Source organism: Erithacus rubecula, assembly GCF_903797595.1.
Source record: "Erithacus rubecula genome assembly, chromosome: 4".
In the NCBI taxonomy this organism is placed as follows: Eukaryota; Metazoa; Chordata; class Aves; order Passeriformes; family Muscicapidae; genus Erithacus; species Erithacus rubecula.
In genome coordinates, this window is record NC_136686.1 from 56,089,546 (window position 1) to 56,115,816 (window position 26,271).

At 39.4% G+C, this 26,271-nt stretch overlaps 1 protein-coding gene across 4 annotated transcripts in view; it reads left to right on the top strand.

Annotated features, from left to right (window-relative positions):
- Nucleotides 1-3,560: 3,560 nt before the first annotated feature.
- Nucleotides 3,561-26,271, top strand: part of ATXN7L1 (ataxin 7 like 1) — a 111,730-nt gene continuing 89,019 nt past the window's right edge. For 2 of the 4 annotated variants that reach the window (XM_079303715.1, XM_079303714.1), the window contains exons 1-2: nucleotides 3,577-3,870; nucleotides 4,364-4,432. In XM_079303715.1, coding sequence (XP_079159841.1) covers nucleotides 3,756-3,870; nucleotides 4,364-4,432 — 184 coding nt within the window. In that variant the 5' untranslated portion in view covers nucleotides 3,577-3,755. Of the gene's footprint in view, nucleotides 3,871-4,363; nucleotides 4,433-14,170; nucleotides 15,064-26,271 lie in introns of those variants that run through there. The other 2 variants (XM_079303716.1, XM_079303721.1) reach the window with 2 other exon arrangements.

A 26,271-nucleotide genomic window follows, 5' to 3' on the forward strand; every position in this document is an offset into this window, starting at 1 on the left:
AATCAAGACAGCATTACCTTGAATTCTGAAAAACCACACAGGAAAACAAAGCTTCTGCTTTTCAATTGAAATTTTTAAAAAAATCCTCAGGGACCAGAGAGGGAAAGAAGGACTTTTTCTGACTGACTTAATTATTTTTCTATGGCAGAGTGACTTGTTCAAGGTCATAGAAGAATTAAATTCCTGTATTAGTGAGCAGGTGGAAAAAAAACCCAGAGGACGTTTAATCTGCACTTTCATGTGCAGGGGTTTTCTTACTATTTCCTAAGGAAATAAGTCTTCTGTGACCATGTTTGTGAGTTTCCCTCACTTTTCTTCCTCTCCAACCTTAAATTTTGGCCCAATTGATTAAGAAAAAAAATCTGAAAGATGAATGAAAGTCTTAAATAGGTTTGTCTTTGTATGAATTTTGTGGAAGCAGATGCCAGGATAAGGGAGAAGAACCCAGCTAAATGGTCTTGGTACAGTAAAGCTGCACCTCGAGTTCACATTCACAAGACAGAACTACATACAGTCCTAATAATGAGAAAACCTATTTTGCTCTAAGGCTCTGGAGCACAATCACAGCTGTTTATGCAACAGACACTAGTTTATTTGACACCAGTGTGGTGTGAAATAAGAGGTGTTCCTGGGAAGAAGTTCTGGTGCAGAAGTGAGGATACTTTTCTGCATCTTCAGGACTTGCACCCTACAAGACAATGGAGACAAACAGATGGCTGGTTTGCTCAGGGATGGTGTTATTTCTTCTTGCAGATCATAAAGGCAGCATAGATGTAATCAAAGCAGAAAGATGTAATCAAAGCACTACTCACACTCTTTAAACAAAAGATGCTGATCACAGGAAAGCTAGACATTCTTGTAGATATGTCAGGTAGGGACATGTTTCAATGATGGAATTAGAATTAATGGTTGGACCCAATCTTAAAGGTCTTTTCCAATGTAAATGATCCTATGATTCTGATTGTGGAACCATTTAATGATAATGTTGTTCTTGTATATACATATGGCAGGGAGGAGAAATTCCTTGGGGAGGGCTTTGGAAACCTTTCTCTCAAACTGTAAGTCACTGGATTGTTTCTTTTTAGGAAGGGATTGGTACATCTTGAATCTTTGATTTTATGCTAATTTTCCTTCATATGGTCTGTTTCTGTTAAAAACGTAGACTGTAGTTCTGCAGTGTGTCATGGTAAGCAGCATGTAGATCAGTGCCATGTGTTAAAGCTGGAAAGTTTATTCACTTTTCTTTTTTTTAATTTTTCCCCCCTTGGTTCGAGGCAGCTTGAGGCAGCAGAATTAAATACTTTACCCCATCCCTTTCTTCTCAGTTGTATGGTTAGGAATTGCTTTACTACTTGTGTATCCTGTGTCAGTGTTTAATATTAGTTAGACCTTTGGCCATCCATACTTCCCTGAAATCTAATGTTGGTTTTCATTGATGGGGATTTCCTGGGTGCTCACGTGCTTTCTTTTGTATCTTCTCTCCAGATACACATCTTGGGTAATCACACCGGTGTTATGGTATAAACTGTGCAGTTTAACTCCTCTAATTATGAGACTATTTGGCCACTGTCAAGCCATTTGTTCAATTACCTTGCAGTGAATTTGAACACAAGTGTCAAACATGGTAGGCAATATTAAGTTAAATGTATCATTCCTTCTAAGGAATTCTATGTTGCTACTCTTGACCAAAGACTTTTTCAGTTTAGTGGGCAGAGTTTCAACCTCAGTATAAGCAATTTATGTCTACTCTTTATTTTTTCCTCCTCATTGATGATTAGGTGTCCTTATAATTAAAAGCATCAAACATATGTGCTACCAGCTGAATTTTGTTAGACTTAGTAAAACACTCCTCAAATGATCAAACCTTAATTCCTCTGATCTTTCTCATAATACTTTCCACACTTTCTTTTTTGTGTAGGAAGATTAATTTTAACTGGTGGATGGAACTGCACATAATATTCCTGAATAGATCTGGGCTTTGTATTACATCACAACTACTCTTTCTCCTTCTGGAAATTCCACATGTAATCTAGGAAAGGTCATGCAGCCTATGTCTGCTTCACAATGGTTGCTAACAAGCCTGCTGTGATTGCCTTGTTTTATTTGAAGGGTATTTTGGTGAGCTTTCTGCTTCTTTGATGCTGTTGCTGATGTTTCTTGTAGCTAATGTTTACTTGACTGGAGGCACTCTGGCTAGGCCATATGGAATGAAAGCTTTTAGGCTCACCTCTGGGTGTTAGGGATGGGACTCTATATCCCAGCTACTTTTCAGAAGAGGTGGACTGTGTTGGCAGTGTACATAAGGCAAAGAGTGCCCTTTGCCCCAAATCTTTAACCATTTTTGCACTGTAAAGAGCTTAGTCCTAATGAAGTTGTGGGAAACTTACTTAAATCTAATCTAGACTGCAGCACCATACACCCTTCAACAGGCAGAAGTGCTGACTTCAGCAACTCCTGTCCTGATCCTCTGGCCACAGATCCAACTTTTGAGCAGGCCTGAAATGTTTTGGTTTGGTTTTGGTGGATTTGTTTTGTTTTGTTTTCTGTTGTTGTGTTTCTTTGGGGACTGAGGGTTGTTGTTTTTTGTTTCTTTGAGTCCAAAATAATTCCATGGTCTATTTCAGTATTGCCTCCCAATGGTTTGAACTAGCAAATAGTGAACGAGTGTCTGGGAAAAGATGCAGGACGGGAATGGGATCACGGAAAGTTCACATCACTACTCTAAGAAGTGTCTGTTGAACCATTAACTTCAGTCATCACCACCCCTAATGGGGCTGCAGAGCTGTATGAAAGACACTACATGAGAGATACGTGAGGCTGCTTAAATGAAACCAAGTCCTTCATTGGGAGCATTTATATTTGGCTTCAGAGACGTGAGCTGAAGCAACAGGTTTATGCTGAAACTCCTAATCCAGAGCAGGTATATCGAGTATAAACATTTCCACGGTTATTTTCTACTCTTACCTCAATGTTGAAATACGCAAAAATTGTACTATCCTAAATTAAAAGCATGTACGTCCTATAGGTTATGTAGAGCGAGATGAAAACCTCGGTATTGTTTGAGAGTAGCCGGACCTGCGAGTTTAGAGCTGTTGTGCCTTCCTAGAACACCAAAACGAGAAAAATCCCATTTGCAGACAAACGAAGCCTACTACAGAGCAGGCAGTATTTGGACAACAAAATGGCTGTGGTTGTGGCTATAGGTGATCCACAGGAGCGCAGCTGGGAGCAGGGAGCGGGTGAGCCGCAGCCCCGCACTCCGGGTCCGCCCGGCGGCCGCGCCGGGCGCGGAGGGGCCGCGCCGCAGCTACCGAGAGCCCGTCCCGGGGACTTACTGCGGGGCGCTGCGAGACGCGGGGCGCGCAGCCCCGAGCGCACACGGCCGGCGGCTGCGCCTTCCCGGCGGGGCTCCTCGGCCGCCGGCCCCGCTCCAATCCGCTCCGCTCCGCCGCACCGCACCGGGCCGGGCCGGAGGGCAGCGCGGGGCTGCGCGGGTCCGGCGCCCCTCGGGGCGGGCGCGGGCCCGGTGCCGGCGGCGCGGGGCGCAGGCGCGGGGGGCGCGGGCATGCGCGCTGTGCGGCGGGGAGCCCGATCTGATAGGGAGCAGGGGCTGACACTACCCCCGTGTGGGCGGCGGAACGTCCCGAGGATGACGTGCGGCGTTCTCGAATCCCGTGTCTCGCTCGCTCGCTCGCCGCCGCCGCCGCCGAAGGAAACGGGAAAAGCAACAAGGAGGCAGGAGCAGGCGCGGCGCCATGGCGGCCCTGGAGCGGCCCGTGCCCAGTCCCGAGGCGTTCCTGGGCCAGCCCTGGGCCGCCTGGGTGCGGGAGGCCGCCCCCCCGCACGCGCACGGCGCCGCCCCCCCGCACAGTAAGGGCAGGGACCGGCCGCGGTCCGGCTCCGCACGCCGCTGCCCCCGGAGCCGGGCCGGGGTCCGGCCGGGCCGCCCCCCCCTCCGCTCCGCTCCCCTCCCTCCTCCCGCCGGGGCCGGGAGGTGCCGCCCCCCCGGGCGCTCAGCTGACGCTCGGCCGAGCCCCCGTGCCATGTGTGCGGGAGGCGCACGCCGCGCCGCGCCTGCCGTGCCGCTGCCCCGCGGCGCTGGGCCGGCGCCGCGGTGGGGGAAGGGGGCGAGGGGGAGGATGCGCGGAGGGGCCGGAGGATGCCGCGGGCGGGGAGGGAGGGCCGGGGTGCTGCCGCGGGGGGCCCGGCGGTTCCGCTCCCTGGCAGATGCTCCGACCATTGTGCTTTGGCTGTTGCAAATAGAAACACTGCTCACCTCCTCACCTCTCCTCCTCCCCTCGCCAAACAATAAATGCACACCTCGGGGCCCTCGGCGCTTCCTGACTCTGCTTCTCTTCTGCAGGTGTAGATCTGGAAGAGACTGGAAAGGAGGGTGGAAAAAGCAGGGAGGTTATGAGGCTTAATAAAGAAGGTAAGTGGATAGTGCTGGCACACCTCTTTACCTGTCTGTCTCTTGGTGGTTGTGAATGACTGTGGTTTGGCCTTGACAGGGTTGTTTGATAGCGTACGGATTTCCCTGCCGTGAAGAACGTTTCAGGGTTGGATACGTGCAGGTGACTGTCACTGTGTCAACTTCTTTTGAAGTACGGGTATAACAGGTGTATACATGAAACTGACAGACGTGGTAAAAGATAAGACAATTTTGAGGCAAAAGACAACTACACATCAGTGGCCATATTGGATTTTTTTTGTGGACCCTGTCCCTTGGTGCAACGTTCCAGTTGTTCCTGTGATGATAAGCGTATAAACTTTAAACATTATATTATTATTATCAACTTAGTGGAGATGTTTTCCATTGCAGTGAGAAAGAATTTCGTAAAATCTTTGAGTTCATTCACTTCAGCTCAAATCACATTTTATTCTTCATTTGCACTGCTGAGTGTGACCTACAGTCAACTGAACTGCCAGCATCAAATATTATCTGAAGTTACACTAACCCATGCATATTAGGCAAAAACAAATAAAATTAGTCATTTGGGCCATAAGTTCTTATGGTACCATCAGTGTGAACAGGCAAATTCCAGTTTAGTGGTATTTGCCAATATTCCAGGCCTGTCACAGCTCTGTCAGCTGCGAGAGGAGAAACATTTTGTTTGTGAAGTGTGTCATGACCATCATGCTGAGGTAGCACCTAGTGCAACTAGTGAAATGGTTCAAGAGGCTTTTCAAGTAGCTTTCTGTTTGTTTCTGTTTCCTTAAGAAAGCTCCTTACATACACAACCTCTCTGTCTTGGGAAGTCAGTTCATAATGAAAGATCCCATCATAGTGAAACTTCGGTGTGACTTACTCATATTGAGAGAAATCCTATTCTTACCTATAATATTATAATATATATTCTGAAATTATGTTAAGTTTGTCATTACAATTACAGTTGTCGCTACACGGGCGTTCGATTTTGGGCATTTTGGCAGCTCAAAGGAATCTTATGTTTTCTAAACAAGCTCTTGAAAAAAGAATGAATTAAGGAGTAATGTAGATTTGTGTGATAAACTACAAAAATTGCATGGAGTACGCATTAAAGTTATTTAAAATAGCATAAAACTTCCTTTTTGAAAGACCTTTACAGAGATGCCAAGCTTGACTGTGTTCCTATCTTGATTCTTCCATGCCTGAACCTCTCTATTTTGTCAGCCAAGGATAACTTAGCAGCAGAGCTGGGATTTTAATTTTGTTATTTATAGGTAAAAGGTTCAGGCTCTGTACATCTATCAGTAATGTTGATTCAGAAATAATTGAACTAAAATTTTGCTGCTTCAGCTGTGCCTTCATAAGGAGCTTAATTTGTTGAGATAAAATGTTTCTTGCACAGAAGTACTTGAACACAAGTTTCTATTATGAGCTTGGGACATAAAGATTGAAGCGTCTCTACTCCTTAGTTATACATAATATGCAAATTGTTTCCTAGAAAGATTCAGTGTAAATTATCAGTTGCAGTCTTGTTTTGTTTTAGGGGGGGATCAGAGACTCCATCAAAGGAGCTCTATTTAAACTCACTAAGCAGAAAAATTACTTCCAAACAGAGCGTAATGTCATTGCTGACATTATGATCATGACAGGTGTGAAGCACCTACTGGCTTTTATAGTACTTATGTCATAATACCGTGTAAAAAAACCCAAAATTGACTGTTATATTTAGAAAATAAAAAGCCTTAGGGACGTTCTTGCTTTCAAGTAGTAACTTGTGTTAGATCACTTAGAAATAACTTCCATGAAGTTTGAATAAATTAGGATGTATCGAAATATTTTTACTGTATCCACTTAGGCAGTCTGTTAATACAGGTGTTTTCACCACACCCATCTGTGTGTCTGAGCATACACTGTAAATTTTCCCTGAGCCTCACAGTCCTTATTAATAAAGATAATAAAGGTGGGGAAAATTTTCAAGATTTGATTGGTCTGCAGGAAATATTTCTCATGTATTTGCAGAAATGCTTGTGTTTTTACTCTGATCTTGCTCGCATGTTGTGTGACACATTGAATTTTTTTGCCCTCTCTATTCATAGAGGAGGGTTGTAGTTATGATAGGTCTGAATACAAAACCCAACTCCTTTTTTTACAATCTTACCAACTGGAGTAGACCTTCTTAATGGCATCTGTGGTGCCAGGAGATTGTAAGTGGTGTCTTAGAAAAATCAAATGTCACTTGTAACCTACTTGTATCAAGCAGTGGGGGGGTGGGGGTGACAGACGGACAGGATTTTAAGTATCAGAAATTAGTGTCCTATTTGATAAAGACAGTGTAAAACCTGATCTGTCTGCACTTCATCATATTTAGTTCATGGGAACAAGTTTATGCGGCCATTCCTTTGTAAGCAGTTTAGCAAAAAGACTTTTTAGATGAGTGAAACTGTGTGCTGAGCATGGTGGGAGCTCAAGAGTGGGAATATGTTGGTCTTCAGACCATGACACGGTGTTTCACTTTGGTTTTGTAGAAAAACAATGGTTTTGGGTGGCAAAAAGTGCTTCCAGTTAGCTTGATCTCTGCTTTGCTGCCTCCTTTCTGGTTGTGTACAGTGTGTTTAGAGTGGTGGGCTGCTCTTCTTCCTTGCTTTGGCCCAGCAGGGGATGAGGGAGGCAGCATTTCCTGGAGGTGGGGGGAAGGAGCACTGCCTGCCAAGTCTCTGCCTGGCTGAGGGGTCACAGTCACAGTCTGACTGTGCTGTTCATTTCTGTAGTGCAAGAGATGCACCAAGGCCATGTGCCCCATCTTAAGGGTCAAAGTAAAGACACAGAAGTATTGCTCACTGCTTTCCTTTATTCTGTAGTGTATATGTAGGCAGCATAGAGAGAGAGAAATTTCCTGAACGTTTGTTCGGTTTTCTAGACAGAATTGCTTTTTGCATACTGACACTTACTGAGTTTTCTTGTAGCAAATACAGTCTGTCCAGGGTTGACTTTTACTGGCATGTGGATTTGTAGAGAGGGGACTACAAACTTACAAGTGTTCACAGAAAATGAGAAATTTTATACATAAATATTTGTGCCCGAAAAAAATACCCAAAAATTTATCTGCTTATCTAATCAGGAAACAGAAACAATATTGTGTAACTTATCTGACAAATCACTACCAAGCAACCGGCTTAGCTAAAAGAGGGGTTATCAGAATTAGGGCAGCATTTAGAATTTATGTTGATTTTTAAAAGGTTGAATGACATATTTGAAGAATTGAAGATTTTCTTGCAGATAGCAGGCGTAGTAAAAGAAGTCTGTATTTGAGAGTTTGTGTTCTGTAAAATATCACAGTTACTGTGTGCCTGAGGCAGATACAGTGTTCTGTTATTAACAGCCATAACCTGTAAATGGTAATAGATTAATTTTGGAGGCTTGTGTTTTACATTAAACAATATTTGGGGAAATAATGGAATAATGGGATTTTTTTTAGTTTCACTACAGAACTTGTATTAATAATGGGAGTATTAAAGTGCAAGCATTGAGTGTTTGTAGGTAGATACAGGTTGTAAAGGAGCAAAAGATACCCTGTGTATCTTTGTGAATTACAGCAGTTAAATATGACCTGTGGTCATATTATGTCTGTGTCGGGATACTTGGTGTCATAGTCAACTTCAGTTTCCCAGTTCAGTGGCTTTGTATTATTGAAGTCTCAATCTAATGATGTGTGTGTTTTGTCTTAGATAATCTTTTCACTAACCATACTGATTCATAATTGTTTGACTTTAAGAATGTTATGAAAAATTCTAATTGTTTTTCTGATTTTGTATTTAGAGATTTTTATTGTTCTACCCTAAACTTGACCATTTTACTTTATGCAAACTGAGGTTTTAAATCTATTGGATAATTGTTTACAGTGTATTTTTTCCTATTTTGACTTCCCACACAAATATCTCATGGAAAATTTTTTTATAAATCCTTTGGCAACATAGGAACAAAATTAAAGGGATACTGACTAGTTTTGCTTTCAGTATATTTTTAATTCCACAGAAAAATATCTGAATGATTTTATCATTCTTCTTGGAAAAATAAGAAGTGAAAGAGGTTAGGTGGTGGTAGGGAACACCTTTGTAGGGGGAAAAAGGATGTGACATACAATATTCTACTTTATGAAAAGTAAGAGAAAGAGAACTAAAATTATTTTGGGGAGATTGTGAGAGAAGACAAAAACAGCTGGTAAACCTAAGCATAGAGATTGGAGTTAAGTTTAATTATTATTTATTTGCTTTGTTTACTAGTGGTTTGCCTGTGGTACTATTTGTTTGTTTTTAAAAAACATACTAAACAAAAAAGAATAAAACCATTCTTACTTTACTTACCACCTTCATCTTCCACCTTTGTGTAGTAGGGAATGTTAGAAAGGGCTGAGAGGGGAAGAAAATTGCAACAAAGTTTTAAACACATACTTCTAAATGAAGTGAGGTTATTAAATTTGGACCACCACAACTGGTGAATTGGGATTGGTTTTGGTTTTGCAAAATATAGGGTTGAATGTTGTATAATTTTTTGTCTCTTCTCTGTAAGCTAATACAGTCTTCCAGAGATAGTGATTCTTAAACACATGTAATATTCTGTGGTGCTTGATGAGTGAAAGAACTGAGGGCACTAAACTGGCTGTTTTCAAGAGAAACTTTCTTACCATTCTTATCTTTATGCTGGGAATAAGAAGAGTCAGCAGAGATCCCCATAGGGTATGACAGTGGGATTGAATTCTGGTGTGCACTCTGGTGTGTAAGTGACTGATCAGTTTTATATATGATGTCTGGCTCTGATATTTTTATTTTTTTTTATATGGACAGTTTCTGGAAGGGGGTGGCATGTCTCCTGGTTATGGCTGTCACCTCATTTAGTGTGTTTCAAGGAATGATGACAGAGGAAGAATGAAACATTATGCATGATAGTGCCCAGAAAATTTAGTCAGAATTGTAGTTTATCTTCATAGTTATTTTCTGAAACCTGTCCTTTAGTTCTTCATCCCACACACTGGATAAAAGGAGTGGAATAATGGTAAGCCTCTCTGATCAGACATTCTGTGTTTTGAATCAAGATGTTGATGTTTTTTGAATATGTATCTAAAACGGTTGTACTGTGTATGACTTCATTAAAAAACCTGGTTTTGTTAGGTGCACATATCTTGATGAAGTGCATTATTTGTGCATCAGTTGTTCTGAAGTGGTTAGATCTCCTGTTGTTTAAGGTACCTTTTTTTGATTATGTGTGGGGAAACCATGTGTGATTCCCTGTCAACTGCCAGCACTGTCACTAAGGATCTGTCTGACATTCCTTCTACTAGTTGTAATTTATAACCAGGCTTGAGAAAGAGGGAAATTTATGTATTTACTAGAGGGTACCCCCAAAGCCTTGCTGTCAGTACAGAAAGTAAAGGACTTTGTGTATCTAATTTTGATTTAGATATAAAAACACCTGTGTGTCTTCTTGTTGATCTGCCTCTGTATGTAGTTAATAGATGAAATACATATTTCTGTGTTTTAAAAATAGACTACACAAGGGTTGAACCATTTCCACTATGGAGTAATTTCTTTGAAACAGGCCTTTTTTTCCTAGTTAATTAAGAATTGGGACATTATCAGGTTCTGTTTTACCTTTGGGCAAAAAAATACTAGCCATTTAACCAAGGCTGAGGTGTATGAATTGGATAAAAGCAGTGGAAAATCCTATAGAAAAGTTTACAAATTACATTTTAAGTTGTGAATCATAGGCATCCTGTAGGCAGTAGGCATAAATTTCTGATAGTCAAAGTGAAAGTTTCTGGTAGTCACTGCATGCATTACTGAGAAAAATCACCTCCAGTAAAAAAAAATCTTGTTGCTATGAGTGTTTCTTAGGGTTAACTCCAATGTAAATTTATCTGAATGCTGTGACTATTCATTATTAAGAGTGATTTTGGAATAACTGGCAAGAAATATTTTTTGTTTGTGTGGGCATAGATTAAGTTACTGGAACTTTCTGTTTTCCAAGTTCAACTTGATGCATAAGTTCCTCAGCTTGTCTTTCAAAAAGCTGATTCAGGAGTTAATGGTACAGGATACCAGGGGGAGCTGGTGTCTTTAAGTAATTAATATGCAGCAAAACCCTTGGCAAATGCTGTCGTGACACAGTAAGGGTGTTTGACAGAGGTCTATCAGCAAGTCTATAGCAAGAAATCTTTGATGGTTCTCTAGATGGATTGAGAAGGGTAGATGCTATGAGAGTAAAAATGGCCCAGTTTTCTATAGCAGTGCTATGCAGCTGACTAAGCTGACTCAAAGTGAAGGAAGAATCCAGCACAGCTACTTGAAACTGGTATGGAAGAGAGGAAAATCCACTATGGCATGAATAATTTTCTCTCCTTTTCTGTGCCATTTTCTGTTGTTGATTTTAAGGGACTGGTTTTGTCATAACTTTTTGTATGGCTTATTAAAAATCATGCCTGAAAGCCACTGATGTTGCTGGGGAAGTCAGATTTCTGATTGCTCTTGATCTTGTACTCGTAGAAAGGTCTTCCTTTTTTCTGAAATGTTTTGCTTTTTATTTAGTAATTTAATTTCATATTTTACTAAGTTGTATAATAATACAGTGCTTAAGCCCAACACTATTCCTGTCTCTCTGTTTACTTGACAGCAATTAGAATTTACAATTATTTGGTCGTGCAGTTTTTTGATTTCTGTGTTCATGTGTTTACAAAGTATGTGTGTTTGGCAAAAAAGAAGGGAAGTTTTCCCAGATCAGAAAGAGCATCAGCCAGAAGTAGCAGAGCACTTGCTGATGGAAGTTCCAGGTTCTGCACAACTGCTGGTTCCAGTATCTGTCTAGTGCAGTTTCACTTAGTCCATGCCCCTCCTGAATCATCTGTGAAACGGAAGCAGTTGTATTGTGACAGAGCTGTGCGTGGTACACAGGGGGTTAGGCTGGCTTCCCTTTCCCTTCCCTGGGAGCAGGTGTTCAGCAGAAGAGACAGAAGAGCTGATGAAGTAGCATCAAGACATAAGAGTGACTGGCAGAGGGCAAGAGTTCATGGGTTTGATTCTGTGTGATCTTCTTTATGTTCTTTATTTTGTTTATATTTGTTTCTATTATACAGTGTTGTGTTTTCTGTCCAGTCATTCTTTCTCTTTTCCTACTGCAGGGGACTAGACATAGGGGGCAGGCAGAGTCTGGGAATTTGAAGTTATGTATGGGTTGAACACTGCTAATGTCATATCAGTAGTTATTGAGAAGTTTACTGGTTCAAAATTCTCTAGCAAGACAAAAGAGGATGGGACTGGACCTCTTCAGCTATAGAATAAGGTGACTTGAGCTTGCCATCATCTTGAGCTAAAATGGTCAAAATGGAAACTGAGATTCAGGGAAGTGTAAATCATTATTCACTTTTTAATCTCTGATAAGTATCCTGTCCTCAGGTGGCTTTCAGATTGGCCACTTATTATTGTCTAGATTAGGTAGATTATCATGTGATAGTATATTCAGTTGTTTTTTAAGCTGCTCTTAGTTATGTCTTACTGAGACAGGATGATACAGTGATTTACATCTGAAAAGTTTGTTGAACCATGCCAGCAAACACTGACAGAGCTAAAACCTTGTTTGTTTGGGTCTGATAATGGAGATAGATCAATTACTTATATTCTTCCAGATCATTGTCTTCTGACTTTTACTGCAATGACTGGGGAGGCAGTATAATTATTTGCATGATCCTAATGCCTAGCAGCCCCATCAGGCACTTGATGTTACTCTGCAGGGCACCAGCAAAGGGAGGAAGGGTGTGTGCTTGTATGTGTTGTGAAATTGTGCTGCAGAGAACTAATTTTTTAATGCATGACAAAGCAAGAGTTTTAATATTGACAAACAAAAGCACTTAGTTGCTCAATGTGATAGATGGTTGACTTTAGCCTAAACTGAAGGGACTCTTAGAACTGTAGCAGGGAAAGATTTAAGGTGGTATTTGGATGGCAATGAAGTAATTTTGCAAGAGCTTGGAAGGTATCCTGACTCAGGTGTGGAAATTGGCCTGAGTGAAAATACAGGCTCGTTGTTGAAAGCTTCATGAATGGATACTGACATCATGAACCAACTAGAAATGTGAGTAAATGGTGTCACAGCAAGTAGGATGTGGACAGTTTAGTGTATATAAGACAGAAGCCTGGAAAGCAAAGATGACTTGTTCCCAATATTTAAATTTGGAATGGAGGATTGTGCATAGAAGGATGCAGAGAGTAAAGCAGTATGACAGTATTCAAGAAAGAACTTTTGGAACAGTGTGAAAAAGCAGGATAATATTTGTCAGCACGAAAAATAAGAAAATACAACTAATGTGAGATGAAGGCCCACACAAACCTTTAGCACTGAAGATGTTTAGAGCAGACTGTGTCCTAGTGATGCAAGGCAGGAAGAAGCATTTAGATGTAGATGTAACCTGAATGAACAGTTTAAGAGAGAAGCTACTGGCAAAGATGACATAATAGTTTATTTTATATCCTAATGATGGACAACTTGATTATGCTGTCCAGGGTGATCAGGAGAGGAGGTGGAGAAAAGAGGGTAGGAGTAGTGAGATCTAAATTCTGTTCTGGCTGTATCGAGCTGAAGCTATCAGCTACTCAGTGGCAAGAGGTGTCAGATAGAATGGGATTTTTTGTTTAGATGTATCTGCTGTATTTGAGACCTGCTCTCAGGAACTGAATGCAAATTCTCAGACATAAAAGTTGCAGCAAAAGATACAGCTCAATGGAGACCTGCTAGAAGACTAAGGAAGAATAAGGAGCCTGCCAGTACTCTGTGAAGAGATTGGTGCAGGAAGGATGGGCAGTAGGAGAGGGGAGAGTCACGGAAGTCAGAAACTGAGAGTGAATGCTTCAGAAGGATAAAAGCATTTAATTTTTCTGAAGAATATACAGGGTTATGGGTGATGGAAATGATTAATTTGTGATGTTGCAATAGTAAAAGATTTTTAGACGTTTTAGTGAGAATAGTTTCACTATTGCAAGGGACAGATGAAGGAAACTCACGCTGAAGTTAGAGACAAAAGTGTAATTTTTTTTTTGTCAAACAGAGCATAATAAGCTTGGAGGTGAAAGAAGGACCAGAAAAGTAGTTAGAGAATCAAGGGGTCAGAAATAGATTTCCAAAAACAGAAAAGACTGATTGGCTGTCCTGCTGTCCTGTCAGAGTGGGAGGAGAAGGGAGATGTGAGGTATGGGGTGATATGAGTGAGGCAAGGAGAGAGTGGGACAGATGTGTTTTGCTTCTATTGTATGAGGGAAGAAGGGAGAGCTCTAAGGGAGAGGAAGAGAGTGGGAAGGGAGAATGTGAAATGGTTATTATGTTTTCTCGCTTTCTCTTGGAATAAATATTTGCATTCTATTGCAGAGAAAGAAATAGATACAAAAGAAAAGGTTTGAGGAGTGAGTCAAAAGTAGGAAGAAAAAAGGCTGAAATTGCAGGTGTGGGTTCAGCTCAACTGGAGGAATGGCACAGATTAGTAAGCAGCAGGAGAGAGAGAGAGAGAAAATGTGCAATAACCTCATTTTCAGACTGGTTCTCTTTTCCACTGCAAATTCTAGGACAGGCGAGAATATAGCAAAGAAAATGGATGTTTAAGACAAGTGTGAGTTCAGGATTGGTGGAATTGGACCTAGTAGTGGAAAGCAGAGCAAAAACCATCACCAAAAGAAAGCTCTTTAAGGAGAGAAGAGTGTCTGGTCATATCTATCACATAGCATGATGGACATGAAAGTAGTAGTTCATTTCCTTGCAGTGCATCACGAGTAGATAATATGTCTGCACGATTTGTTACATACTGATACTGACTTGTGCTTCCTGCTTCCAGAGCTGAGACAAGGCCACGGGATTGGTTGCATTATCGTGGACTGGGCCCGGGTAATGTCGTACTGCTCAGGGGTGTCGTGAGAGCTCGGGCGCGGTGCTGCGGGGACCATGGTCGAATGGCTTTTGCTTGTCTTGCAGGGCAAAGCAGCTTGTTCCTGTCCACATGCTACAGGCAGGCATGCTTTATGATACAGCACTTTTTTTTTTTTTTTTTTCTCTGAGAAAGCAGGACCTAGTAATTTTAGAGGGGTTACACGGAATGGCTGTCATTCATGTCATTCAGTGCGTAAGAAGTTAATCTCAGGTTTTCACATCTCTTTAGTAGATCTAAACAAGTGTTTAAAGAAGAGGAAAATGCTGTGGGAGAGATTTGTTCCTTGACACGCAGAGCATTGAGCTGATCCTTTGACTTGGAAGGCTTTATTCATTACCTTGCCTGCCTTTCCCAAGCAACTTTCTGCATGTCCCTGTATGTTATCAATGTTCAGTCATCCCAGCAGCTTATACACGTCACCATGCAGAGGTGCTGAGAAAAACAGGGAAAGAAAAAGTCTTCAGATTTTCTCTTCAGGGTCTCTCAGGTGGTTGTTTTTTTTTTGTGCACTATCATGAAGTTTTGTGGTTCTGATTGTATTCATGCTTTTGCTGTATTTTTGGCTTTGTAGAAGACTTGGAGAACCTTGGGCAAATATATTAAGAAACTGAATGCATGGCAATGGAAAAACATGAGGAGAAATGGGAGGAAAAATGTTTCAGCTCTTGAAATTATGGTGAGCTGTGTGTATAGTGCTTTTAATAGAGTCTTCGAACATTCTGTGCTTGGTGTAAGTTTTCTTCAGCTTCTCTCATAACTCACAACACACTGGGTGTGAACATTACCAAGCCTTTTAGGTATTTAAATTTTGAAAGAGGTAATGCAGCTTTACATATTTTTGGGTTTCTTGCTCATCAAGAAAAATTATTCTTGACTGCATTGCTCAAGGAGGGAATGCTACGAGTTTTATTTTGTGGCATTTATTATTCTTTCCAGCTTTTCAAGATACCTGTTACTATTCTGACTGTTTGTTTTCCAAGCTTCATGGCAAATCAAAGGTATTGTAAACTTTTATCACTTTCCTGGAAGGTAAGAGTGTATCCTCTGTGGGAGTTCTTGTAGGCTTTTCATTTGTTTTGAGTTTTTTAAAATTCCTTGTAATTAAGCATGTATTTGGGAAAGTTCTAAAGGATGTCATATATATGTTCAAATGATGTAATGTATATAAGTGTTAGCTTTAAAACAGGCAGATATGGTCTCTATTTCTGAGAGCTTCCAATACATTTCAGACAAAACCATAAGTAGTGTATGTTGTGAAGATAAAAATTAGTCTATGAATGTTGAAAATTTTCATGCAGTAAGCTATTTTAAGGAGGAATTTGAAGGAGGTAGAGAATAATTAGTTGATGTGGAGGAAGGAGGCATCAAAGCTGATAGTATAGCACACAGGAAAGTAGCATACAGCACAGATTTCTAGTGAAAGCAGTTCATTTGTAAAAATAAACTCTCCCCGTTCTGTTAATATTGTCTTACTGTCTCGGCACTGGAAAGCAAAACTAATTGTAATTGCCAGACTGCAAAAATAACATAAATATTGAAAGATAAATCTTAATGTTTCTTAACTTTGTTCCCTAAACATGCCCTCTGTTCTCCAAATACTTAAACATTGCCTTTATTATTAGGCTTCAGCTTCTGTTCTCTTGAATAGTGCCCTAGTTTTGCCACTCTGCAAAAAGTGAAGAGAATCTAACACATTGTGTATGCAACATTTGTTGTTCTTTTACACTCTTGCATTCTTTTTGCTTTTTCTTCCGTATTAGTTTTTTTCTGCCTATTTGTTTGTATATTACAGGCTTGAAGGGTAAGTGACATGCAAAATTCTAAACAGTCTTGACTCTTGCTCTTCACTGTCAACCTTAGAATGAGCCTGTTGTGTCCAAATTTTTTTTTTTAGGAGAACCCCTTAGATGTGGGCTCTCCATGACAGATTTCTGACATACCATGTTGTGCCATGGAAATACACAGAACAAGTGTATTTGAAAGCTTGCTCATTTTAGTACTGTGAGGTTATGAGAGAGACTTTCCCTGTGTTCAAAATCATTATATTGAAGCTGCTTTGAGTAATAATCAGGACATTGGGTATATATCTAGAAATATATGGGTATGAAATAGGATTCACATCAAGGAAATGCAGAGAGAATGAGTGGATGGGAAGAAGTCATGAGAAGAAGTAAGTTTATAGATCACCTCTCTGTAAAGTGGCCCAAGGTGTCCTACCAGCTATATGTAGAAATGTTTTTGTCACTGAAATAGGATAGGCAAACATGGCTGCTGCTCTGAAAGACCAAACATACCTGCACTGGAATTAACTGAGAGAGCACTCTCCACTGATGGGGTATAATCCAGTCCTCACTGAAGTATGTTATTGCATAACAGTTTCAAAAGGAAAGGAACAATGCCTTATTTCTACATTAAAAAGAGAACACAGGTACATAGAATGTATTTATTTATGGGGGAAAAAGAAAAAGCAAAGTACCTGAGCACATTATCTTACCCTATGACAGGCTTTATTGACTAGCACTCTGTTTACTGTTTTCTCTTAAAGAACAGTTACCCAAGCCACACTTAGAAGAATAGGTCAGTTCTTATTACAGCAAAAAGCTGCAGTACTTCATTATATTTTAGCAAGTCACCATATATTCTAGTATGGTGCTTTTCAATAATTTCTAAATTACTTAGACAGAATTTGATGTTACTACTACTTTTCTGTGCAAACATTACCATCATCTTTTCTGCACCTGCTCTACCAGTGAGGACCATGGACTTTAGCAGATATGATAGGATATGATCTTGTAATCTCTAATTGGATTTTTTTTTGCACTTTTCTTTTTATTATGTTGTGAAAATGGTCATCCTAGATAGTTCATGATTTTACTCAACTTTCTTTTTCATCCAGGATAGGAAGGGGAACTAGCTGGTGATACAGTAATAATTGAAGATTATAACTGGCAATTAATTTTCACTACATGGGTAGATTTATAACATTAGGAAATCCTCCATGACTAGCTTGCAGCTCTGCCTTTTGTCTGGAAGAACACTGGCTTTAGCCTGAAGCAATTTTTTGTTGTGCCCACCAGATTTTGCTGAGAATAAAACCTGCTGTGACCACCCAAGCACCTCAAGAGGTGAATATTCAGAGCACCATAGTGCAAAATAGGCTGGGAATGTTGAGTTTATTGAATGAAATAGTAGTTTAAAGAGGGAGCTTTAAATTGTGTAACTATTACATGATTGCAGTGTAATCTTTCTCTCTGCAGTTTTTCTCTTGTAAAATGCAGACACTGAATTTATATGTTTCATCATACTTGGAGCTTATGCAATTGGGGTTAAGAATACATATACTTTTCTTTACAGCAAACAAGTAAACTTGGTCATGATCCATTCTGAATTTTTTGTATTTGAAACAACTAGATTGAATATAAGTAGAGATGGAAGAATTGCTTTTGAGGGTTGATTCATGAAGTGTTACTCCTTGTGCAAAGCAGTCTTGAAGGAGGCTGAAAGTGCATGACTGGGAGAGTAGGGGGAGGTGAATACTACTGTCTTTTATACAGCTTTACTCAAGTGTTGTATCCCAGTTCTCATGTCCACATCTGCTGCTGGAAAAACTGGAAGGAGTTCAGAAAAAAATCTACATTAATTTGAGGCCTGGATAATCAGCTTAAAATGAAAGATTTAAGAAGCTCAATCTATTTAGTTTATCAACAGAGAGTAGAGGCTACCTGATAAGTCTGTAAGTACTTAGACAGGGTAAAGGTGTCTGACAGTTAGAGGGTTCTTTGTCAGGTAGATTAAGGGGATTCTCATGGCTGAAAGCTGAAGCTAGATCAGTTCAGACTAGAAATAAGATGCAGTTTTCTAATGATACAATTAAATAAGAGCAGCTTTTCAAGGGGTGTAGTAAACTCTGTCACACAAAATCCTCACACAAGGCCCTGGTGTTTTCAGTGGAACCACACAGGGCTTTAGCCAGCCATTGGGCTTTAGGCTAAAACAGTGTGATTAATTTATGTGGCCTGTTTTAACATAGAAAATCAGTGCAAATCTTAAGAATTATTTTTGTTCCAACTTCCTAAAATTTCATACATTGTTTCTGCTGCTTTTATTAAAAAAAGAAATTCATGGGAAAGATGAGGTGATAAAAGCAAAAAGAAGCTTTCAAATGTTGTGAGTGAGAAGGGACTGTCCTTTAACAGCAGATAAAAGAGGAAGTAACATTGTTTTGTGTTTTTCTGGTAATCAAAACCACTAATATCCCTCCAGTCATTAATTCTAAGCATAACTTAATCATGTACCAATGTAATTGTTGGCCTTTTCAGAAGCATTGCAGATAATTTGTTCCTTCTCATTGTAAGGTCGGGTAATTGACAGCTGGACTCAAACACCTTCTTCAACTTTGTTTGTGAAGCAAAGCAATCTTCAGCAGGTTTTCCCTGGTGCTGCCTGCTTGGCTGTAGGTTTATGAGAATATTGGTGGTAGAGTAAAAAGCTCTGTAATTTCTAGTGAATTGTATGAGAACTCATTCTATCCTAATTTTTCAAAAGAGACAGTAGGAGTTGTTGGAAGGATATTGGTATTTGTATTTAGTTTGCCTCTTTTTTCTAAAATCACCACCAGTATGAGTGAAAGTGGCACATTTTCCTTGCTGACAGCAGGGCCAATCAGTTCTGATTTAAGGTAGATTCAATTTAGATGGGAAATGTATGTGGGGTTAAAAGAAGCACCTAACCTGTTTTTAAATGTTTTCCCAGTACCAGTGGTCCTATAACTCTTGTAAACACTGTATACAAAATAAGTGGAGAGCAAATGTGCTGCATCTCAAATTTATAAATTCTTCACCCTCATCCCCTTACCAGTATTGCTGCCTCTAAAAGCTGTAAAAAAAGACAGTGTGAATTAGTCTTATAAATAAAATAGGCAATATTGAATTTCTTTGTATTAAATATCAGGGTTTGGGGCTTACATACCCAAAAAAAAAAAAAAAAAAAGAATTTCAGCACTGTGGAATAGACTTTGTTGTTGGTTTTGCTGCAGTTGGAAGGGCTAACACAAACTGTGAATTGGACAATGAGATTTTCTCCAAATACGTGTTAGTGTGTGTTCTGTTGTAGAGCCATGTCAACTTTGAAGCCCTGTGTGGGCGTTTTCTGGTTAAGAGTATACAGGGTCACACATATCCTGTTCTACCTTGTAGTGATACCATGAGATTCTACAGGTTCAGGAAATCTGAGTCTTCTCATTTCCTGGTTGTTGCCTGTGACAGTGTTGCACAGCTTGATGGGTATCTGATCCATCAGTTTTTGGCTGAGTAATTGCAAAATATTTAGAAGTTTATGTTTGGAGTCACCTTTAATGTTACTTTATAGTGAGGCGGACTGAGTGTTTGGGCCTTGTCATGGTCTCCTTAATAGATATATCCTGTTATCCAACAAATGTTGGGTTAGGTCAGAATCTGCTGTAAGGCTGTGATATACTAATAGCCATGATCATCAGTCAGATGATGTTCCCAGCATCATTTAATCCATACCTGCATTCAGGTAAAATGTATTTGGGACTGTGGCAAATATGACAACAGAAGATGATTCTTGCTTTCACATAAGGCACTAAAAGGGGTAATTTCTAATATGAAAGCAAGAATTCAAGAAAGAGACTTGAAACCCTGCAGGAGGGAGAGATTCATTAAAAATTGGAGGAAATAGTCAGATGAAGTTACTCTGCTGGCACAGTGTGTCCAGCCAAGGCACTGTTTTGCTGGACTGTGTATGAGGCAGATCTGTATCATTATTGCTGTTGGATAAAGATCTTTAAAAGGTATGGAACCTCAGTGGTTCTGTGGAAAGCTTAAGGCCTCAGTTTCCTGTGAGGTACTGTTACTCAAGCTGGAGTTAAGAGCAGCAGAGTTCTTCTCATTTGCTTTCTACAGGATCAGAATACTTACTGAAAAAATCGTGCTCTACATTGTCATGCCACAGTCTCAAAGTTTAAATGGATTAGGACTGTCATCTTATAAAAGTTGTGCTTGCTTTGGAAGAAATAAAATGCAGAGCTTCAGAACCTCATATAGTGCATGACAGCACCAAATTATTCAGGGCATTTTCTTGGCTTTTTTTTATCAGTGTCCTACCTACAAAAAGCAAGGCATCTTGAGCCATGTGTTTCCATCTGATGTCTATTAATTACAAACAAGCCCTTCCTCTCTTCCCCACTCTGCTTGCCAAAATGTCACTGCATGTTTCTGCAAGAGACAAGTGGCAGCAGTCATACCAGAGGAGTTTCTGTCCTGAAATGTGCAGAAGCCTGCTAACTTGCTAAACACTATATTCTTGATATGGCACATAGGTCTGGCTCCAGAAGAGAGGTATGTCCATCTCTGTGCATCTGATGGAACTGAAACTCTGCTTTCTTACTGCCTGTCACCTGCTGAGAGAGAGCCACACTGACCTGCAGGAGGAAAAAATGTTATTTTTACCACAATGACTCCTCAGGATGCTACAGACAGGATAGGTTCTGCAGTGTGGATATGGAAGTGTGTAATTGAAACACTTTGAGCTGATGTGGGAGCTTAAGGATGTAGAGAGCTAGTGTAGAATCCTGACAGTTGCATCAAGCCATCTTTTAAATTGTATGCTGGATACACTAGCAGCAAAGTGTGGTACAAATTTATATTTGCAGTCTGAAAAAGAAATAAAGCACAAAGCTGGATTAAAATGAGGGATGGCACCAGAGCATTGCTATATGCTGAAAATCTGCTGGCAGATTTCCTGAAAATATATGCATATGTGTACACATATATTCACATATCTATAAAATTGTCTGGAATCATGTTTGTTCTTGGGTTTCAAGATTTTTGTTATGTATCTGGTGATTCAAAATTGCCCTCTTTCAGGGTATCACTTGTGCTCCTTGATCTAATGTTGCAACTTTTATACAGAGTGCTGAGGCTCTTTTGCCTAAAGGAAGACTGTTTTTAATATGTGATACATTTGATATTGTTTGTCTTACTTAGCTAGTCATATTTTTATAATTTTAAAAATTGCAAGAAATTGTGCTATTAATTTGTTTCTCTTTTGAGTTTCTTATTTTGCTTCAGCTGCTTCTTTTAGATGATTTTAGCTATAAAAGTATATATTATATACCCTAAAGTGGAAGCAATTTTTGAGAGCTGCTCAGTATGTGTCTATATTTTATATAGCTGGTATTTTAGACAATCTTTGTCCATTGTCAATATTTTTAGGTGAACTGTTTTTCTTGCCAGAAATGGCTTCCTGAGAATTCTTTCAGTGATACTGCAGTAAAAACAACAATTGAAAAAGAGCAAAAGCCTATACCTGGAGTTTGTAGTGATACAAAACTTTCACATGAGATACTGGCTTGAAAAACATCTAAGGCTTAAATATGTTTACTGTCAGTATTTATTATATTGTCCTCCAGGTGTTGGGAAGAGTTTGCCCTTGTCTTTATGAACATCTGAACTGTTTCCTGCCCTGCTCAGGTGACCTGTAGCTGACATCTGCTGTCAGTTAAACATTGTTGATTCCTTAGTGGAGGTCTTTCCCTGTGGCCTCTGGACAGTGAGTCTGGCTGGGCGTGTGTCACTTTGATTTGGCATTGCTGGTCTGTTTCTCTGCTTATCACCTCCTTTGGGAGTGTAACAGTAAATGGATGGAAAGGAGGTTCAGAAGAAAATCAGATCTCCTGATGTCCTAATGTAATAAAATACCTGAAGTCTGGAGGCTTTTTTTCTATAAAGGCAAATAAGGTAAAAATTATGCATCTGATTTAAAAAGTGCAGCCACCTTTTAAGGATATTGTTGGTTTCATTTTGGTTTGGTTAATGATTTACCCTTTCAGAACCAACAAACACAGTTTAAATGCTTTAGTAACACACTTCTCTGAAGCACTTGGCAGGCTGCATAATAAATTAAGCCTCTCAAGCTTTCTGTGAAGCATCACAGATGGAGAAACAGAGAAACATGGAGAGGCCAAGTGACTATCTCCAGACATATAAGATAAATCTCTAGTTGTGTTGCTGGAGTTCTGTGGTTAAATACACCTGCATATGCAGATTGTGTGAGGCTGAGGTGAATAAAAATAAATAAGTTGCTGCATATAATTGCAATGCATGACATGCTTTCAACAATATTCACCTTAGACATAGATCTTGTTATTTACACATCCTAGCTGGTTGTATCTGCATAGAAGCTACATCCTTCTTACCACTGATATTTTTATGAAATGTGATGGAGGACCAGGTATGGATGTGGGAACTTGGAGACTGACCAGCCACAGCTTTACACTGCTACAGTCAAGTTAAGTTTTAATTTTACTTTATTTGAGGAGAGAAAAAATGCTTTTTGGTCTCTCCAAAAAGAGCCTGTCTTAAGGACTGTCTTATAGAAGAGATTTTGTGATCAGAATGTGTGTACTTTATTTCTCATTGTTCTTGTTTTGTTTAATGTACTTGCAGTCAAATGTAGGTACTTGGAAAGATCCAGGTCTCTTGTTAGACAGCACTGGCAATCCTTGCCTTGGAGTATACAGTGTATACAGGAATATCTGTGGACTGCACTCCAGTAAACTGCATACTGAAACCTCAGCTGACTTTGAAATGTGGGGTTCTTTTTCTTCAGAATCTAAACAGATGAAAGGAGTTGGCAGCAATTTGATGCTACAGTGTGTGTTCCATAGCTTGAAGGAGCCTTTCTTTCTCTTTAGCAAGTATCAGTTAATTATTTTTTTTTAAGAAGGCAAATTGACTCACAGTGCTCCTATGGAGTTGATTCATTCACAGACATGTTGCAGCAAGGAACTTGCTTGTTGTGTTGTATGTGATATCTTCTTTTACATAGTTTTGAGTTTCTCCTGGCTTTTTCTTTTGTTTTGTTTTGGTTTTTGGCCATAGCTTTATTTTAATTAGAGATGTTTGAGCAAGTGAAAGGTTGGAGGGGCTACAGGTGAGTGGAAATTACCAGGGAGTAGGATAGGCAAGAGGAGCTGGGGGAATTCATACCAGCAGGGTCTGGGAATGTATAATCTGAACTTTCAGGGCTTGTGTCCTGCCCAGCAGTGTGACCTCTTGCCTAATTTGCTTTGTCTAAGTGCTTCAGATATGCCTAATGTGAAGATGGTGGGAGCTTGCAAATCATCAGAATCTGTTTGAAGGAGTCAAGAAGTGTGGTAAATGATTAAGGTTTCGTTTGCCTAAAGTGTCCTGAGTTTTGATGTGTCTGGGCTACTGACTGCTTTGGTATGTGTTCAGCACTCTGCATGGGCAGATAAAGGGCAAAGTTTTCACTAACAGCAGCATAGCTCTCATTGTGAATGGTCTTGCTCACCTTACACATCCAAAATCTTTCTTAAAATTTCAGAATATTGGCTGTTTTAAAATGGGAACATTTATTGTTCATGTAAGTCTGGAGGTTGTAAAATCCAGCTGTCTTCTGAATGTAACTGAGAGCCATGCAGTCGAATCTGTGCATGTCACCTGAGGAGATCCTTATATTTTTGTATGCATAAGTCATGGTGATAACATAGTAATTCAGTCATTGAAATGTAATTTCTTCTGTAACTTCTAATGAAGTGAAATGCAATTTAAATCTGTGAAATAGCAGCTGACAATAGAACTGGGGGAGGTATATTGTGGGGTTTTTTGGGCGGGGGGGGGTGTTTGTTTTGGTTTTGTGGGTTTTTTTCAAAGGAGAAATACTCACCTGGAAGGAGTGCTTTAGGTTTTTTTGGGATTTTTTAGTATATTATATCCTTTTGGTGGAATTTTAGTAGAGGTGATTTTATTCATAATTTCATCCACGGTTTTGCAACAAGTTTGACATTTTGTAATGCTCTGTTTCCACAGAGGAATAAGTCCTTGTAAGGTTATTGAAACATGGAGTTGTAAAGCACTTGGAATGTAAACAGTGATTGTGAGCTAGCTGTGAGTATGTTATTTTAAAAAGAATTAGGGCATGTTTTGATAATTAACTGGGCATGAATGATTAGTAGTGATTTTTATGATATTAAATTTTATTTTTCATTATTGCTCTATTTTTTTTCTCCTTTTTTGACAAGGGCAGTTATCTGTTAATTTCTGGTAGCTACCCTGTTGATACTAAACCAAAACAAATTAATTGAGAATGGTCAAGTGATCAGTGTCTAAACTGTAAGTGGTAAATAGTTGAAATATTCTCCTTGCTGTAAAATGTAATTTTGAGATGAAATTCAGTATTCCTATTTTGTGTATGTGGAGATATAGACAAAAGTTTTGAATCCAGGATTAAATCTTGTTATGCCCGAAAATGTTAGTGTGCTGCTGTTGAATTCAATAGCTGATGACTTTGCTGGTGCTAGCTGTAAAATTCAGCTGTAAAATTCAGCATGAAAAAGAAACAACTTTCACTTAAATAATGAAAGAATAGCAAAGTAGTAATTAGCAAGTTCAAATTTGTGTTTATGAGGAGTTTAGGATGATACAATCAGGAAAAAACCCCAAATTTTTCACTAACATGAAGCTGTAATATTATAAGACTTTGAGTAGTTAAAATGCTGTTGCAAGTATCCTTCAAGTATTGCAAATATAGGTAGAATGACTAAGTTTAAAAATAAATTTTCAACTAATAGAAACATATTAAATCAGTAAAGAAATGTACAGGTGAGGTGTCCAAACTACCTAATTCTATTATATCATCATGTAACCATGCAGTAACTATGTATCCTAGTAACTTACTCAGAGAATATGCTTCTTTGTAGTTAGTGCTTTCTTTTTCACACTCCTTGCAGGCTTTTTGCATTGCAGAAACATGTTATAATCAAAATAAAAATAGTTCAGTTTTATGAACTACAAGGGTTCTTTAATCTTCAATGCTTGCAATTGAGAGACAAGTTTTAAACAGAGTCAAATGAGCACATTTTAGATATCAAATTATGTACTGTGCTTGAATGTGGAGACTTAAAATAACAAATGTGGTATGAAACTAATTTAAGAAGCATTGAAGATGCTTTGTATTTTAACACACTGGAAGAAAGTGTATTTGGGACTGAAGAGTTCTCCTTAGGCAGAGGCTTCCTATGATGAATGCTTGAAAACAAATGCACTGTTCAACCTTTCTGCTCAGAATATCCTTTCTGTTGAAAAGTTATTGGAAAAAATATTTGTTATCTTCTTGGGAACTAGATGGTATTTAATTGCAGAGTGGTTGGATAGATCATTTACAGAAGCTTTGTTAACAGGGAGTTTACATTAACAAGTTGTGTCTGCTATTCAGATACACAGTTCAACAGAACTCACTCTGTCCAAGATGGGATTGTTGAAGAAGTGCACATCACTGACTTGCAGGTTTTGTGAATGATCCTCCAGAAATGCACTCTACAGACACATATGGTAATTCTTTGTGCTATGCTGAGTGGGGTGTTAGTGCTAGTTAGTGTTAGTTTTTTCTATACTTAGGTATTTAGACTCTTTAACAAAGAATTTTACAGGCTCTTTTGATTAAAATAATGATTCTGTCTGGTGTTGCATTACCCTTCATTACCTTTCATTAAATCTGTGCACCACATTAATCTCTCACCAACCTGCTGGCAAGATTCCTGAGGCTGGTACCTTCTACAGCTCTGGTGCTGCAATAGCACACTCAGTGCAGTCCTGTGCTGAGATGTGTTGCATCCCTCAAAACGTGTATGTACATCTTCACACTGAAGCAGCTTCAGCTCGTGCAAGCTCAGGCTACTTTCTGTTGCTTTATTTTTTTGAGGGTTTTTTTTTTTTTTTTTTTTGAGTTTTTTTTTCAGAAGCTGAATTTTGTTGAATTCAGTCTTTTGGAAAAGTGTTAATATCAGTGGTTTTTTTCCAGCTGAAATGCTGTGATAGAAATTAGCTGTCACTTATGCCAT